The sequence below is a fragment of the Antechinus flavipes genome, chromosome 2, assembly GCF_016432865.1.
Source record: "Antechinus flavipes isolate AdamAnt ecotype Samford, QLD, Australia chromosome 2, AdamAnt_v2, whole genome shotgun sequence".
Lineage (NCBI taxonomy): Eukaryota > Metazoa > Chordata > Mammalia > Dasyuromorphia > Dasyuridae > Antechinus > Antechinus flavipes.
The window spans coordinates 651,207,184-651,222,878 of record NC_067399.1 but is presented as its reverse complement, the minus strand read 5'-3'; the positions used below and the strand labels follow the sequence as shown (position 1 = coordinate 651,222,878).

The 15,695-nt window shown below is 42.4% G+C and overlaps 1 protein-coding gene across 1 annotated transcript in view; it reads right to left on the bottom strand.

The window, feature by feature from the left end:
- Positions 1-4,235: 4,235 nt before the first annotated feature.
- Positions 4,236-15,695, bottom strand: part of SH2D7 (SH2 domain containing 7) — a 28,572-nt gene continuing 17,112 nt past the window's right edge. The window contains exons 3-8 of the mRNA XM_051973860.1: positions 12,500-12,703; positions 9,846-9,935; positions 9,282-9,447; positions 7,815-7,862; positions 5,727-6,548; positions 4,236-4,286 (exon numbers count right to left, since the gene is read on the bottom strand). Of these exons, the coding sequence (XP_051829820.1) occupies positions 4,236-4,286; positions 5,727-6,548; positions 7,815-7,862; positions 9,282-9,447; positions 9,846-9,935; positions 12,500-12,703 (1,381 nt within the window). The remainder of the gene's footprint in view (positions 4,287-5,726; positions 6,549-7,814; positions 7,863-9,281; positions 9,448-9,845; positions 9,936-12,499; positions 12,704-15,695) is intronic.

The following is a 15,695-nucleotide window of genomic DNA, read 5'->3' as shown; positions in this document are numbered from 1 at the left end:
GGTTGGAGAGAGAGTGGGGAAGAGAGGAATTAAGGATGAATCCAAGATTTCAGACCTGGAAGGCTGGAAGGGTCATAGTGCCCTCAACAGAAACAAGGAAGTTCAAAAGAGCGTTGAGTTTAGAGAGAGAGATTGGTTTCATTTTGGACTTGTTGATTTTGACATGTCTACAGAACATCCTCTTGGAAATATGCAATAAGCAGTTGATGATTTGACAAACATTATGCATCTACTGTTTGCCTAGGAGTTGAGCTCATGGAGAAATGAAAAGTGTAAGAAGCTAATTCTTGCACAGTATTATTTGAGAAGGTCCACCTTGAAAGAGTTATTTCTCTGGCTTAAACATCATCCTCTCCACAAATTTTCTTAGAATATGCAAACTCCACCCCCCCATGCCAAGAGAGGGAATTTACTTAGTCACTAAACTAGATGTAGATGACACTTCTCCACTAGATTGTAAAACCTTTTTGTTGACAGGAACCACCTCAATTAATCATAAACATTTATTAGATGTCTTTTATGTGCCAGGCATTGTGCAAAGAGTTGGGGATACAAAAAGAAGCAAAAGACAGCTTCATCCTCAAGCTACAAATATACAAAATGCAAGTTTGAGACAGGATAAATCACAAATAATTTGTAGAAGGAAGGCCCTAGAATTAAGAAGGATTGAGATAGGCCTTCTGTAGAAGGTAGGATTTTAGTTGAATCTTAAAGGAAGCCAGGGAGATCCTGTTTTGACTATCTTTGCCTCTATTTCACTCTTCTGCCTCAAGTACTGAATAATAAGTGCTCTGGAAACCCTTAGGAAATTTTTGATGAAGAATTGATGGAAATTTATTAAACATTTGGCTCAGGCCTCAAATAAGGGCTGTCAATCAGAGAACCATTCAGTGACATTCCGCCTCATTGCTACCATGACTTTGTGATAGATATGAAATGATCCCCTGGTTTAGGTGGCAGGAGTTGGAGACATCTGTGGTGGTCCAGCAGAAACTAGTAAATCTGAACAAAAGAGCTTTAAATGAAAATTTAAAAAAAAGTTGCCCTGGATGTTTAGCCAAGAGATGATTGGGTATGTGTTTGGGGTGGGGTGAGGAGAGACAGGTTGATGCCTACTTTAATTCTCCATTCTTCCCATGATTCTATATGAAAGTTCACTTTAGGGACAAACCAAATCCTCTGAGAATCTCTACCCAGTTCTCCAAAGACTGCCCAAGGATCAACACTAATATCCCTCCACTAAACACACAGGAATACTCTCAGAGTCGGGTTATTGTTCCTCTCCAGTCACATCCATCAACTACTCACGATTAATGCTACTCTAAGGAGGATAGACATATTCCCTTGTGTCTGCACAATTTTGCAAGATTCTTCACCTTTCTGCAGAAAGGAGGCAAAGACTTTTACTGTTCATTCTCTAGGGCCTTGATTGAACATTATTATACTTAATTTAAAGAAAGAAGAGATCCCTGTGAGCTGAAGTCATCAAGGGGGGTTTCATGGAGAATTCAAGCTTGAACTTAGTTTTGATGATTTAAGTCAGTGAGCCAGGGCCATTTCCTTCTATCATAAATGAGGAGTGGGGGAGCTATGGGACAGCCCCAACCTCATAATTGACCAGAAGCAACTATAACGTGCCAGGAGCTGTTCTAGGTGCTGAAGAACAAAGCCAGATGAAATAATCCCAGTCCTCAAGTAGCTTTTATTCTACTACCTAGTTGACTTCCAAGACCCATAATTCATTGAAGTCCAGCTGTCTGAGGCTCCCTGGTCTGCACTGAGCTCTGGGGCCTGAAACTCTCAGTTTGAAATGCTTAAGAGGCTCCTAAGGGCACTCCTCAGACAAACCACATGCAGCAACATTGAAGGGGTGTTTTCCCTGGAAGGGACTTCCATCAGTGTCCAGAGTGGAAGGTTCTCGGTCATTGTAGGCTCTTGAAATTGTAATGGAAATTTCCAATACTCTAGCCCATGCAAACCTACAAAATACTTTTCTCATATCAACCTTATGGGTGGGGAGAATAGGTAGGGAATGCAACCCTAGCTAATTTGCCCAGGGTCACACAGGTTAATAGATGTCAGAGCTGGGGCACCAAAGCAGATTCACTGATTGCAAATGCTGGGGCTCCTGAAGAGAATGACTTAGCAAGTCTCATTTTGCCAATATCTGACTCATAATTTTCTGGAAGTGGACAAATTTTAAACAGAACACGTTGCCTTTGAGGGCCCTAGCATCTTCCCAGAAGGAGATACACTTCCTCTTCAATGCCCACATAATGAGTGTGTGCTTTGGGGATTCAATTCACATTAGGGCAGCCCTTGGCCTGGGAGGTAAGTGGAAAAGAAATAACAATTGCCATGTATTTTTCCTGATCATTAGCCATTTTGCGTTTTCTATATGATACTCTCCAATTTAATAGAGAACCAAGTTTTTAGGCAGTATTGAAATTAGGATTAAAAGAGTTTTACTTCTTCATGGAGAGGAAATGCCCAATGAAACATGCATTGTTGGAAATGTATTACTTTGTTTTGCTTAAATCTGGGTTTTATTAAGAAGGGAGAGTTCTGTTGAGGAGAGGATAGGCTTTGGAAAGTGGTGGCAATGTATGCGTGTATTTTGAAGAATATTGATAAAGCATTTCTTTAAAATAGAGCAAACTGTTTTTTTTTTTTTTTTACTATTTCTTTGCTATCAAATGAGATATGTTTATAAAGTGTTTAGTACAATGCCAGGCCTATAGTAAGTACTTAATAAATGCTTATTCCCTCCTTCCCGCCTTACTGGCCCCTTGCTCCATAGGAGATTTTGCTAGAGACATACAAATGAGGAAGAACTGAGTGAAAGCACTGAATGATGGAGTCATTGGCCTAGGAGGCAAGAAGCAGTCCAGATTCCACTCTGCCCTGGTTTTGCTGTGTGATGCTGAGTAAGCCACTTCCCTTCTCTGGGCCTTGATTCTTTCATCTATAAAATGAAGCAACTTAATTTAGTGACCTGTGAAGGCTCATCCTGCTCTGATCTTTTTATTATTATTATTATTATTATAGCTTTTTATTTACAAGTTATATGCATGGGTAATTTTACAGCATTGACAATTGCTGAACCTTTTGTTCCAATTTTTCCCCTCTTTCCCTCCACCTCCTTCCCCAGATGGCAGGTTGATCATTACATGTTAAATATGTTAAAGTATAAGTTAAATACAATATATGCATACATGTCCAAACAGTTATTTTACTGTACAAAAAGGATCAGATTATGAAATAGTGTACAATTAGCCTGTGAAGGAAATCAAAAATGCAGGCAGAAAAAAATAGAGAGATTGGGAATTCTATGTAGTGGTTCATAGTCATCTCCCAGAGTTCTTTTGCTAGGTGTAGCTGGTTCAGTTCTTTACTGCTCCATTGGAACTGATTTGGTTCATCTCATTGCTGAAGGTGGCCACGTCCATCAGAATTGATCATCATATAGTCTTGTTGTTGAAGTATATAATGATCTCCTGACCTGCTCATTTCACTCAGCATCAGCTCATGTCAGTCTCTCCAGGCCTCTCTAAAATCATCCTGTTGGTCATTTCTTACCGAACAATAATATTCCATAATATTCATGTACCACAGTTTATTTAGCCATTCTCCAATTGATGGGCATCCTTTCATTTTCCAGTTTCTTGCCACTACAAAGAGGGCTGCCACACACATTCTTGCACATATAGATCCCTTTCCCTTCTTTAAGATCTCTTTGGGATATAAGCCCAGTAGTAACACTGGTGGGCCAAAGGGTATGCACAGTTTGATAACTTTTTGAGCATAATTCCAAATTGCTCTCCAGAATGGCTGGATGTATTCACAGTTCCACCAACAACATATCAGTGTCCCAGTTTTCCCGCATCCCATCCAACATTCTGCATTATCTTTCCCTGTCATTCCAGCCAATCTGACAGGTGTGTAGTGGTATCTCAGCAGCTCTGATCTTCTAAGACTCTCCTTTACAGGTTCATTTCTCCTACAAAGTCCAAGGCCTCGAGCTTAGGTCCCTCAGGTTTTATTTTTAAGCTCTTGTTTTCAGTTTTTGTGTCTATGCTGGGCCCAGGAGTCTGGGATTACAAGTTCTGCAGTTGACTGGATCCTGAGTGACCCAAGCCCCTTGGTCAGCTGTTGACCCTGGGAACTTTCCTCAAACCCCAGGCTTCTCTCCTCTGAGCTCTTTGCTGCTGAAACAGCCAGCAGGTTCTGGCTCATCACTGCTTATTCTTCCGGTCCATGAAGAAGAACCTCTTGTGTTTTTCAACCTGGAAGATGGAGAAGAGGAAAAAGGGAGTGAGCCAGAAGTAGGGAGAAGAGAGGAAGGAATGAGAGAGTCAGTAATCACAGCTGCTCAAGTATTGAGAGATTCATGGGAAATCAGAGTTGGAAGGGATTTTAGAAATTATATAATTGATCAACAAGGATTTATTGTGTGCCTACCATGTGCTCGGCACATGTCATAGGAACGCATCAAGTCAGAGCCCTTCATGTTACAAATGGAAAAACAAATCCAGAAAGGACACAGAGTCACATCCAGAGTATGTGAGGCAGAGAAAGCTCAAATCTGGGCTTAACTCAGGAGGGGAACACTCTCCCCTTTCCCTTGACCTCTTGGCTTCCTTTTAGAGACCTTTCCCAGCCTCCCTTTCTCACCCCCACTTCATTGCCATGTCTTCTCTCTAAGACTGTCTTCCATATTTCCTCTCTATGTCTTCTATGATCATAGTTATTGCACATTGTCTCCCTTGCATTAGACTGTGAGTTCCTTGAGGGCAGACGCTATGTTTTTGCCTTTCCTCGTATCAATAGCATTTAGCAAGTACCTGCATATAGTAGGTACTTAATAAGTGTGTGTTGGCTGACTGAACAACTTTAGATGCTCATATTAGGAACTGTCAAATGGCAGAAAGAGGCGATCAGACATTCTATGGGGGTCTCAGAGGGCAGAGCTCAGAATGATGCAGGAAATCATAGGAAACCAGATTTCACTCAGCATTAGGAAGGCTTTTTTAACCATCAGAACTATTGATCTTTGGGACGGGGTACTTTAGGCAAAAGCAAGCTTTTTATTACTATAACTGTGCATGCAGAGGAAGGATGAGCCCCCATCGGAGAGGTTATCCATAAGATTACACACTAAGTGGGAGATTAGACTAGGTATTCTCCAGGGTTCCTTTCTGCTTCCAAAGATCAATCATAAAAACCACCAGGTAGGTGCTTGAAGCTGGGCAAAGGCAAATATTTTTTCACACAATTCACAAGTTGGCTAAGAATCAGGACTGAGGTAAATTTTCCTTGAGGGATTACGGTGGACAGCACAATGAATTTGGAATGAGAAGATCTGGGTTCAAGTTCTATTTCTGATGCTTAGGATCATCGATTAAAAGCTGGAAGCTACCTTAGAAATTATATAGTCCAACCTCACTCCCCAGCCAATTGGCTTTGAAGAAGAGGTTGTCACTTCAACTTTAATAATCCTTGATTTCCTCATCTGTAAATGAAGGGGTTGGATTTTAGCTCTAAATCTATGACCTAAAGGCAATGATTCATGTTTCAAGCTCATAAAGCTCTTCCCTCACAGTTGTGCAGTATTATTTTGCTCATTTAATGGAGAAGGAAATGGAGTATCTGAGAAGGGAAATTCCTAGCCCAAGATCCCAGAGCAATGGGGATAAAATGTCCAGGTCCCCTGGGATGCGCCATACCTTATGTACCTTATGTGACTGCTTGGTCTCCTGGACTTTCAAGGGGATCTGCTCATAGGGGTTACTTGGCAAAAAAGACGTGGCCTCTGTGTGACTTCCTGGAATCTTCTCATAAGCATTAACCACCCAGCCTCCGGGGCCCTCCGGCTGATTATAGGTTGCTCTAAGTGGGAGAAAGGCTGGCTTGGGCAGCCTAGCGGGGATAGGCTCGTAGCCATGGGTCTCTGAGGCCGCAGTCTGATCTTCCCGAGAATAGGAGCTGTTCCCCTTGGGCAGGAGTTCGTGGGTATTTGGAGAGCTGGGTTCCCTGGGCTTATTGGGCCATGAGTCTCTCAAGGACTGAGGAACAGTATGGATGGCAAATCCCTGGGCGCTCTCTTTGGATTCAGGGGAGCACCGAGCCTTGGGAGAAGCCTGATGAGGTGGGGAGCTTGCCATGGCAGACCTGTCTCCAAGAGAGGTCAAGATGGGCACAGGGGAGTTGGGCTCCAGTGCATGGCGATGGGGAACAGTGGGAGATTTCTTATTGGGATCCAAGTTCATCTCCAGGAGCTTGGTAGCTTTTGGGGAAGGAGGGAGGGGAGCATCCCTGATTTTTGGAGCCGGCTCTCCTCCACTTAGACTGCTGGGCTTTCTCTGGTGCTCTCTGCCAGGGGAAGGGGTCTGATGGGAAATTCCTGCTGCCTCCATGCTCAGGCTCTGCTGGTTGTGATTCATTTTCTTCAGCTCTGCATATACGATGTTTCCCAAGTGCCTGTCACTGAAGGATTCCGTCAGAAGGGAAGAACTTCTCTCAGGCAGAGGAGGCGCTTCTTCTTGGAGCTGAGGAAGGGGAGAGGCTTGAGCGAAACATGCTCAAAACCCACCCGTCAAACCACATTTAAAATCCCCCATATTTCAGATCCAATCAAACTAATAGAATGTAAGCTCCTGGAGGGCAAAGACCCATTTCAATCTCTAATCTTTATATGACCAACACCTAACACTGTGCCTGAGCACAGGAGGCACTCTAATAAGCTTAACTAATTAATTGATTGGTTCCTTGACTGGTCAGACTCTACCATCCACTGTGTGATCTCCTGTAAGTTTTTCCATTCATCCCTACCTCAATTTCCCCACTTGTAAAACGAGTCTATTGGCCTAAAGCAGGAGTTCTTAACCTTTTGTGGACACTGAACCCCTCTGGTGGAGAAAGGACCCCTTCTTAGAATAATGTTTTAAAACATATAACATAAATTACAAAAGTGAGTCAAAATAAATGTCACTTTTCCCCCCAACTAAGTTTATAAATCCCCTGAAGTCTCTCCAGGACTCCTTGTCTGTGGACAGTAAGTTACAAAGACTCTGCCCAGCTTTAGGATTCTTTAGTCCAATGATCCTAATTCGATGTCATATTCTTCTCCCCAGATCCTAGCACTATTCTCGGAACATAGTAGGTACTCAATTAGTGCTCACTGATTGATTGATCATTACTCCTGGACGCACAATTTCTAATCCTGGAAGTGGATTTAAAGCTGGGAAAGATCTCATTTCTAGCAAGAGAAAAAGGGAGGAAGATGGTCCTTAACCTGCCCAAGAGGCACTGGGCTGAGAGATCAGACAGGTTTCTAGTCCTGGCTCTGTGTGAGACTTTAAACAAATTGCTTAATCTCTCTGGGACTCCATTTCCTTTTCTGAAAACAAGAGGACTAGATAACGTTTCTAAATAATGGTTTCATTTGATCCTTTAACTTCCCTGTGGTATAGCACCTGAGCATTTAGAGGTTAAAAGGGATGTAGAGATCTTCTGGTCTAACTTTCTCCTAACAAAAGAGGAAATGGGGGTCTGGAGAGCTTACATCATGGTCACACAGCCAATAAATGGCAGCGCCCATCACACCCCACTGCCGCTCTTTGAGGGAATACTTACATCACTGTCCTCTGCTGAGACTTTCCAAGGGTCTTCTTCCGGGGATTTTTTTAAGTGGACAAAGGAAGTCTTGGGCTTTGGAGTGGGGCTGGCCTCGGAGTCCCTGCCTTTAGCCGGATTTTCTAAGTCCCCCAATTCTTGCTTCTCCTTGAGGGACTGGTTGATTCAGGCTGGGGAACCAGCAGGAGGTTCAGGGATATGGCGTCATACAAGCTGTTCTCCTGGAGCTGTGGCAGAGGGAAGGACATCACTTTTGAGCACCTCTCGATCCAGCCCAAAGTTGGACTGGGTAGAATAGGAAAGTCTTTCCAAGTGGAGGGAAAAAAATTCTGGGAGCCAAAGGACCTTGTTTCTGTCACTCCCCAGCCTTATGGTAACTGGGTGACACAGTGGAGAGGTGCTGGCAAGATATTGGGAAGATCTGAGTTTGAGTCAGATATTTACCAACTCTATTAACTTCTCATCAATTTTCCTTATCTGTAAAATGGGGACCCACAATAGCACCTACTTCACGGGGTTTTGTGAGGGTCAAATACTATGTAAAGTGCTTTGTAAACCTTATGGCATAATATAGAATCTCACTATTATTTTTGATTTCCCTGATTCTCAGTTTTCATGTCTATAAGTGGGAATAATAGTATTTGGCCTCTATTGTCTCATAGTATTTTGTTAGACCAAGGTGTGACAACAGAGGGAAAATTCATCTTATCTTACACATATGTATGTGAAGAAAAGGACTTTGTGTAAATTGTGTAAAAATGAATACTTGCTTATTTTTTTGACATGCTGCTTGATCCTAAAAACAGCTCCATGAAATAGGATTATCCATGAGAATGAGATAGAAGCCCCCCATTTAACAGATAAGGATGTTGAGATTTAATGAGAGGTTGATTGACTTGTGTGGGTCCCGCAGATGGTCAGTTACAGAGTCGAAACTCAGACCTGATTTATGTTTCCCCCACATCAGAGATTTAGGTGCTGTATAAACTCACTGAATTATTGCAGCGTCTGCCCCTAAGAGCCAAGGAGGGGAGGCACCCTTGGGGGAAGGGAACCTAGCATAATGGGCTAGGCTGCAGGTCCCCACTCTCTGACTTAGTGCCCCTGCAGGAGAAGGGGGAGTGTATCAGACAGATCTGGGCAGTAACTTCTGAGGCTTCCAATTGCCCTGACCCTGGAATATGAATTCCACCTTGGGTTTCAGCCTCTCAGATTGATCTTCTTCCCCAATTCTCCCTACATTCTATCCAGGCTGGCTTCTATTCCCATTCCAGTTTTATGCTTTCCCATTTCCATAACCTTGTCCCTTTCTCTAGGCTCCAAAATCCTAGAAAAAATATCCTTCCCTTGACCCCAGGTGAAATCCCCTGCTTTCCTTATTTCCTTCCAACTCAGATGCCGTCTGCTCCCTAACACCAGCCCCACCCTATTATATACCCCAGCTAGATTTTATCTCCCCTCTGTGCTTATCTTATTCCTCATTTTCCAGTGACTTAAATCTGTGTCTTCTCTCCTCGGTTATTCTCTAAGCTCCCTGAAAGCAGAATTTTGCCTCCTCTACCTTGTATCTTCCCAGCAAACATCTCAGGACATCGCCCCCTAAGCCCACGCAGTACGTGATGCATTGAGTGTGAGCCCCAGCATACCCGAGGGCAGGCGGTGGTGAGGGTCTCCCCAAAGGGTTCTATCTTTGCTCCCTGGTAATAGTTGATGAGGTCGGTGAGTGTGGCGTGGTTGCAGGTGTCCCCAGAGATGAGGTACCTCCGGTTCTGAAGCTGGCTGATCACAAAGTGGCGGCAACGGTTATATCCTCTGAAAATCAACAAGTCACAGAGTCTCGTGGTCAGAGAAAACCTTTGAAATATTCCAGACATTTTATTCATTCATCCATCAAGTATTGATCAAGTGCCAAGGATGGGTCAGTATTATTTTATGGGCTGGTGATGCAAGAACAAAAATATAAGTCCCTGCCCTCAGGAAGCTTATAATCTACTGGAGGAAAAAAAAATTCAGCTGGGAATAAGTAAATAATAGTTATGTACCAAAAAACCCATCAAAAATTGGGTATAGAGCACTTGAACTGTATCTGGAAGGAAGCAAGTGATCCATTTTACAGAAGAGAAAACAGATACTAAGATTCTGTAGATCAGCATGTAGAGACCAGAAAAGTTCCCCCAGGAAGCCAGAGCCCACCAGAGTCCAGGACTTACCTGTAGGAAAGGATGTAGCCCATGGCCTTGTCACTCAGCCTGATGAGAAAGCAGCCAAGGGGTTTGTCTCTAAGTAGTTCTTCCGCTTGTCTGGTGGGAAGAAATAAATGCCTTTGAACCTGAAGCTCCCACCACCACCTCTTCACTTCCAATCAACTCATGAATCCCCCTCCAGGATTTCAAATCATCCTTTACTTGTGTTTCCCGTTGAGCATTCACTCCTGCTGGATAACTGAGCATGTCCAGCTGCTTCTCGGTTCTCCCAGGGATGCCCTCCATGAATACGGATGTGGACGCCGGTGTCCCAAGTCCCCATTTCTGGTGCTTTGCCTCCAGCTCCTTCTCCAGCAGAGGAGACAAGGGGCCCAAAGCTTCTCACACCGTTCATCCGTAGGAGAACGTCTCAGGGAGACTCAGGATGAGGTAAGAGCTTCACTGTGGCCAGAGGGTAAATCTGTTGCTACAATTTGGGCCACGGAGGCCAGGATTGACATTTCTGCCTGTTATATGATCAGAGGCCGAGGTCAGTTTATCTCTGGGCTTGAGGATGGCTAGAGTTGGGGCAGAGGTAAATGTAGAGCCTTAAAGCAGAATAAAACTTAGGAGTCATGGAGAGACTGACTTGAGGTCTCAAAGCCAGTTTCACATTGGTTTGATTTTATAGCCTATATCGATTTCAATCTTTGTTTCTCATAACAAAAAATTTTTTTAAAATTCGATTATTTTAGCTAGACAAGGACAAAGGAGGGCACTCTATGCTCAGGGTGGCTGGAGGCTGTAAACAGATCCCGTAGGCAGGGATGTGCTGATAAACACTTAACAACTAATTCTTCAGAGAAAATCAATGTCCTCAGGACTTTTAAATTTAATTTTCATTATTAATACTTTCTCTGTCTTTTCTTACATCTTAAACCAAGCCCTGATTTGTTTCATTTGCCAATTTCTGAGCTGTAAATGGTCCCACTGAAAATTTAACAGCTGGTCATAAGCCTTTAGATCCCTGTTTTAATACGATGCTAACGAGTTTGCAAATACTTGTTGGTATATTCCAAGTTAGACCAGTTAAAGGCTGAGTAGGGAGTTATGGAATTATTGCAACTGATGCATGATATTCCTTCAAGGATCCCACCCAATCTCTTCCACCATCTTTGGCGCTCCTGTCTTTCCCGACTCATGACATACAGCTGTCCCTATAAAATGCCAAAAGTGGGATAAATGGTGAAATAGTCTGATGATCTTATAGATTTTGAAATTGTGTCAAATAGGGGCAGCTAGGTGGCTCAGTGGGTAGAGCACCAGCCCTGAAGTCAGGAGGATTTGAGTTCAAATCCGACCTCAGACACTTAACATTCCTAGCTGTATGACCCTGGGCAAGTCATTTAACCCCAGCTGCCTCAGGGGAAAAAAAGAAATTGTGTCAAATAATGTGGTAGAGTGGATAGAGCATTGAGTTTGTTGCTCAGAGACTTAGATTCCAATGCTGGTTTGTCACTTACCTATTTTGAGTAAGTCACTTGCCCAGAGTCTCCTCCTCTCTAAAATGAAGAGGGGGTTGCTCTAGGTGACCCCTTCTAGCTGTAGACCCATGATACTATCAGCAATCTTGATTGATTGATTCTTTTGTTTACCCTCCTTCCAGCCATTCAGTGCCTTCCTACATTAGACAATCTCTACAATGCCCGGGATTCACTTCCCATGGATGATGGCTTGGTGGTGACCCATCAAATTCTATGTAATCATAAAGAATCACAATCTAGAACAAAGGACCCCAAGATTGGCATCGTGGAACCCTTTGCCACTCTGCTTAAATCTATAAAAACTTTTCTAAAATAAAGTTGTTTAATTAATCAAATAAAACATATAGGATAAGAACATGAATTCCTTTGAAATATAGTTATTAACACATATTTTAAAAGTTCATAGACCCCAAATTAAGAACCTATTATTTTTTCTAGGATAGCGTCCTAATTTTAGCCCAGAGAGGCTTAAGTTATTTGTCCAAGATCACACAGTTTGTAAATGGTCAAGCCAGTGCTTTGAGCCCAAAGCTCTCCTTCCCCCACCCTCTTTTGGGCAGGAACAGCAAGCTCAGAGAGGGGCTCTGCTCTGGGGCAGCTGGTTTCTGGGAAAACCCCTCCCTGCTCTCACCATTTTAGCAGTCCTTTCCCAACATAAACACAAACGCTTTTTACCACCCTTCCGTTTGTCCAAAGGATGACCAATACATTACTGTCCTTTCCCTATCTTTCCCCAATCCCTGCTTGTTTTAAGCCAAGCCAGAGGCAGTTTGGGAGATACAGAAATCAGCTGCCCTCTCCTCTTTTCACAGATGACACAGAGGAAGGACTTCCCTAACAGAAGCTGAGCCAGGATATTTAGCTAGAACTTCTGCCAACAAATCCGTCGCTCTCCCTTTCACCTGTCCCAGACCACCTGCCCGGTCCTTCAGGCCCTATATCCCCGACAATATAAATAATATATGCCAGATTGTTATCATAATAATATAATGTATCATAATAATAACAATATAATGTGGACAATATTGTACAATATAAATAAGGCAAAAAAAACCACACTTTGGTCACCACCTGCCACCCTTGTGTAACCCTAGCAACAAGCCCATCTCCCACCCCAGCCAGAAGAGCCAAGCTTACTTTCTTGTGATGAATCCATGGAACCACTCGGGTAAAGTGCCATTTTGCAATATGAGGGGTGCCTGGGTCTCCATAAACCACTGGATGGCAATGTCTTTGAGCATGTCCATGCCCTGGCTTTCTCTGTCCGTGGAGATCGCCCCCTTTCCTGGCCCTGAAGTCCTCATCCTGTCCTCCATCTGGTCTCCCCGAGCCCTGGGACATCTGAAGGGGAATGGTTGATGAGAAAGAATCCCCAGGTCTACTTTTCCGTCCCATCCCCAAGCTCTCTATATCCTAAAGCAGAGCTCATTTGCTTAATCCCGACTTCCTTTCCGGCTATAACTGGCAGAGAACACAAGCCCTTATTGATACCAAGACCATTGACCTGTTTCCACTCTGATGATGGGCAGAGGTTGGAAAAGTCAGATCAGGTGAAGGGATTGGGTAATTTCCTCACTCCTCATTGAGACTAAACCTATGAAAGGAAATATTGTCCATTAAAAAGAGCATAAGACCCAGGTGGAAATCTTAACTAATACTTACTAGGTTTGTACCCCATATCAAGTCATTTTACTTTGCTCAGCCTCAGTTTTCCTCATCTGTACAATGGGGACAATGACTTATTTTTTTATTTTTAATAATAGTTTTTAAATTTCAAAATACAAGTAAAGATAGTTTTCAACATTCGTCCTTACAAAACTGTGTTTCAAATTTTTCTCCCTCCCTTCTCCTAGACATCAAGCAATCCAATATGTTAAACATATGCAATTCTTCTATACATAGGGACAGTAATTCTTCATAAAAAAGAAAAAAGTTTCTCTGCAAAAAAATTATTTTTTTGTTGTTTTTATATCACTTTTATTTGTATATCTTTCCCCTTCTCCTACCCAGAGAACCAAAAATATGAAATAAAGAGGGAAAAAGTACATTTCAATAAGATTAATTAATGTAGAAACAGGCTTGACAATTCTGCATCACCAAGTCCCCAAAAATAGATCTAGGAGGAGTGAAGCGTAAAGACAGATGGAAAGATAAAAACTTAAAATTAAAAAAAAAAAAAAATCTGATCCTGATCAGCTAATGAGGTCACTAGGTGGCGCCGTAATGCACCGAGTGGCTAGAGGAACAGCTTGCAGCCAGGAAGCCTAGAGTTCAAATCCAGCTTCGGATATCTACTAGGTATGAGACTCTGGGTAAGTCACTGAAATCCTGCTTGCCTCAGTTTCCTCATCTGTAAAATGAGCTGGAGAAAGGAATAACACAAAAAGAGGTCTTGGCCACAGGGGAATCCTGTGGCCATAACCGGAAAAATAGCCCAGCCTTTGCTTTTGAAGCCCTCCAATGGGGTGGAACCCACCCTCTCTGCCTTTAGCCATTCAGGGATCTAGTTGCTGTTTCTCCCAATAGAACGTGCGCGCCTTGCTTCGAGGGTCTGTTAGATTTGTCCCCAAACCCAAGCAGAGCTGCAGGAACAGAAGCACTTAATAAATGGGGCAGCGGATGGCCCCATGTCCAGAAGACCCGAGTTCTCGCCCAGATACTAACTGTGTCTCTTTGGGCAAGTCATTTGACTCTGCCTTCGTTTCTTCATCTGTCAGATGCGGGGGATAATAAGAGCACACTTACCTTGTGAGGTCCAATGAGAGAACATTTACAAAGTACAGCGCCTGGAGTGTAGCAGGCACTATTATACAGATATTAGATATCTATGATATATATAGATAGATGATAGCTATTGTCATTATTAAATGCTCGTTGGAGCAAGCAGAACCAGGAAAGCAATTAGTACGGTAATCACATTATTGGATGATGCAGCTTAAGCACCTTGGCCAGGTCATGTAGCCAGGTCACATTTGAACCCAACTCCTCTCGATTCCAAGACCGGTGCTCTATCCAGCTGCCCTGACAGCATTAGAAAGATAAACAATTCTGAAAAACTTAACAACTCTGGTCAATGCGATAACTGACACAAATTTCAGATTAATGATAAAGCATGTTATCTTTCTGACAAAAGGGGAATGGATTTAATATAAATGATACATTAAATAGATATATAACATGTGTATGTTATGTATTATATATGATTTTTAAAAATAATTATAACTTTTTATTGACAGAATCCATGCCTGAGTAACTTTTTACAACATTATCCCTTGCACTCGCTTCTGTTCCGATTTTCCCCCTCCCTCCTTTCTTCCCCTCCCCCAGATGGCAAGCAGTCCTATACATGTTAAATATGTCTCAGTATATCCTAGATACAATATATGTTTGCAGAACCGAACAGTTCTCTTGTTGCACAGGGAGAATTGGATTCAGAAGGTATTAATAACCTGGGAAGAAAAACAAAAATGTTTCCCAGAGTTCCTTCTCTGGGTGTAGCTGCTTCTGTCCATCATTGATCAATTGAAACTGAGTTAGATCTTCTCTTTGTCAAAGAAATTCACTTCCATCAGAATATATCCTCATACAGTATCGTTGTTGAGGTATATAATGATCTCCTGGTTCTGCTCATTTCACTCAGCATCAATTCATGTAAGTCTCGCCAGTGCTCTCTGTATTCATCCTGCTGGTCATTCCTTACAGAACAATAATATTCCATAATTCATATAGCACAATTTACTCAACCATTCTCCAATTGATGGGCATCCATTCATTTTCCAGCTTCTAGCCACTACAAACAGGGCTGCCACAAACATTTTGACACATACAGTCCCTTTCCTTTCTTTAGTATCTCTTTGGGGTATAAGCCCAATAGAAACACAGCTGGATCAAAGGGTATGCACAGCTTGATAACTTTTTGAGCATAGTTTCAAATTGCTCTCCAGAATGGTTGGATCAGTTCACAACTCCACCATCAGTGTCCCAGTTTTCCCACATCCCCTCCAACATTCCACATTATCTTTCCCTGTCATTCTAGCCAATCTGACAGGTGTGTAGTGGTATCTCAGAGTTGTCTTAATTTGCATTTCTCTGATCAATAGTGATTTTATTATATATATATATATACACATATATGTTTTATATATGATAAAACTTTGTTGTGTTTATGCATATTATTACAAAGGTTTTGCTCTACCCCGTTCCCCCATCCTGGGAAGATGTAAAAGGAGTGAAATGGATTTTTGTTAACTAAAAAAAATTAAATTTGCAAAATGCTCATTGATTTCTTCATCTCATTCTTAGAAAGTTTTTTTTTTTTAACATCAACTATAAA